At 40.1% G+C, this 1,697-nt stretch overlaps 1 protein-coding gene across 2 annotated transcripts in view; it reads left to right on the top strand.

Annotated features, from left to right (window-relative positions):
• LOC106883576 (gamma-aminobutyric acid receptor alpha-like) overlaps nucleotides 1-1,697 on the top strand; it is a 29,179-nt gene that overhangs the window by 25,293 nt on the left and 2,189 nt on the right. Inside the window, exons 7-8 of one of the 2 annotated variants that reach the window (XM_052978171.1) lie at nucleotides 898-1,050; nucleotides 1,183-1,391. In XM_052978171.1, the coding sequence (XP_052834131.1) occupies nucleotides 898-1,050; nucleotides 1,183-1,391 (362 nt within the window). The remainder of the gene's footprint in view (nucleotides 1-897; nucleotides 1,051-1,182; nucleotides 1,392-1,697) is intronic. The other variant, XM_052978172.1, reaches the window with a different exon arrangement.

The following is a 1,697-nucleotide window of genomic DNA, read 5'->3' as shown; positions in this document are numbered from 1 at the left end:
TATATACGTATGTGTCTGAGTATATGTGTATGTATGTATGTGTATATATATATATATATATATACACACACATATGTATGTATATATATATGTATGTGTGTGAGTATAAGTGTGTATATATATATATATATCTACTAAGATAGTGCTTTTTGTGGCTAATGAGTCATTTGGACTCTAATTTCTCACAATGCTGGTACCATTTTGCACTCTTGTCACTTTATATATATATATATATATATATATATATATATATATATATATATATACACAAACACAGGTGCAAATGTGGTTGTGTGGCAAGAAGTTTGCTTCCCAACCACTAAACAAATGCCTGAAATGTTTCTCACAAAGTCGTGGGAGTTTTTTTTTTTTACCTTTTCCTGCTTTGCAAAGTTACTTGGCAATCTCATTTAGCGCCAGTGGCACAAAAGAAAGGAACCAGTACACTGTGAAAAGGGATTGGTGTTAGGAAGGGCATCAAACTGTAGAAGCCCTACACCAAAGCTGACATTGGAGACCAACATGGCCTTGTGACTTGCCCCGTTCCTTTCAAACCAAACCATGCCAGCATGGAAAAATGAACATTAAATGGTGATTATGATGATGGTGACGATGACGGCGACGATGATGACATTTATGATGATGATGTTGATGATGTTGACGATGACGATGATGACAATGATGATGATGATGATCGTTCATGGAGATTCTAATTCTGGTAAAGGTTTCTGGTTTATGCAAATATTGTCACATTAACACGCTCTCTCTCTCTCTCTCACATACACACACAAGCTTATCGCCATACTTTTATATAGCAATCTAAATGTGTGTGTGTCTGTGTGTCACCTTTCACATCTCACTCTTCCTCTTCTTCCTCTCCTCCGCCCGCCCCCCCAGCTCTCCATTCCATGCTGAGTGTCAACTTCCATCTGAAGCGTCACATGGGATTCTTCCTGCTCCAAGTCTACGTGCCCTGTACCCTGCTGGTGGTGGTGTCATGGGTGTCGTTCTGGATCCACAGGGAGGCCACATCCGACAGGATAGCCCTGGGTAAGTGTCAACCTGCTGCCAATCCTTTGCTACTAACCAACTTAAATTCTATAAAGACCCTCAACAAATCTCAAAAACGCCAAAAGAAATCAGACGACCGGCAAAAACACATTCTTCGCTTTATCGTTTCAGGAACAACCACAGTGCTTTCAATGACGTTTCTAGGTCTGGACAATCGTACTTACCTCCCCAAGGTTTCCTATTCCACTGCGCTTGATGTTTATGTTGCTATGTGTTACGTATTTGTGTTAGCAACACTCATACAGTTTGCAGCCGTGCACTATTTCACCAAGTACGACAGTGGGGAAGAAAATATACAACAGGACCCCACAGACACTGAGGTAATAATTGTAAATTTGCTGTCTTATATATATACATATATTGACAGTCCCAATAAGGGAATATACTACTGCTGTTCAGCCCTAGGAAGCCAGACAGCTTCCTATTAGGCCTTGACACATTTCCTGTGCCCTTATCCTTATGAAGGGGAGACAAACTCCTCCAGCCAGCCCAGCCTGCATTCAGGGACATGTTTCTGAGCCTTTGCTCGTCATCAGCCTGAAGTAGCACGACTGGCTAGCTGAAGAAATCTGTTTCACCTTCATAAGTATATATATATATCTATATATATATATATATATATATAT

The sequence above is a fragment of the Octopus bimaculoides genome, chromosome 30 (genome assembly GCF_001194135.2).
Source record: "Octopus bimaculoides isolate UCB-OBI-ISO-001 chromosome 30, ASM119413v2, whole genome shotgun sequence".
Lineage (NCBI taxonomy): Eukaryota > Metazoa > Mollusca > Cephalopoda > Octopoda > Octopodidae > Octopus > Octopus bimaculoides.
The sequence above is the reverse complement of the archived record's forward strand: the minus strand, read 5'-3'. Positions and strand labels throughout refer to the sequence as shown.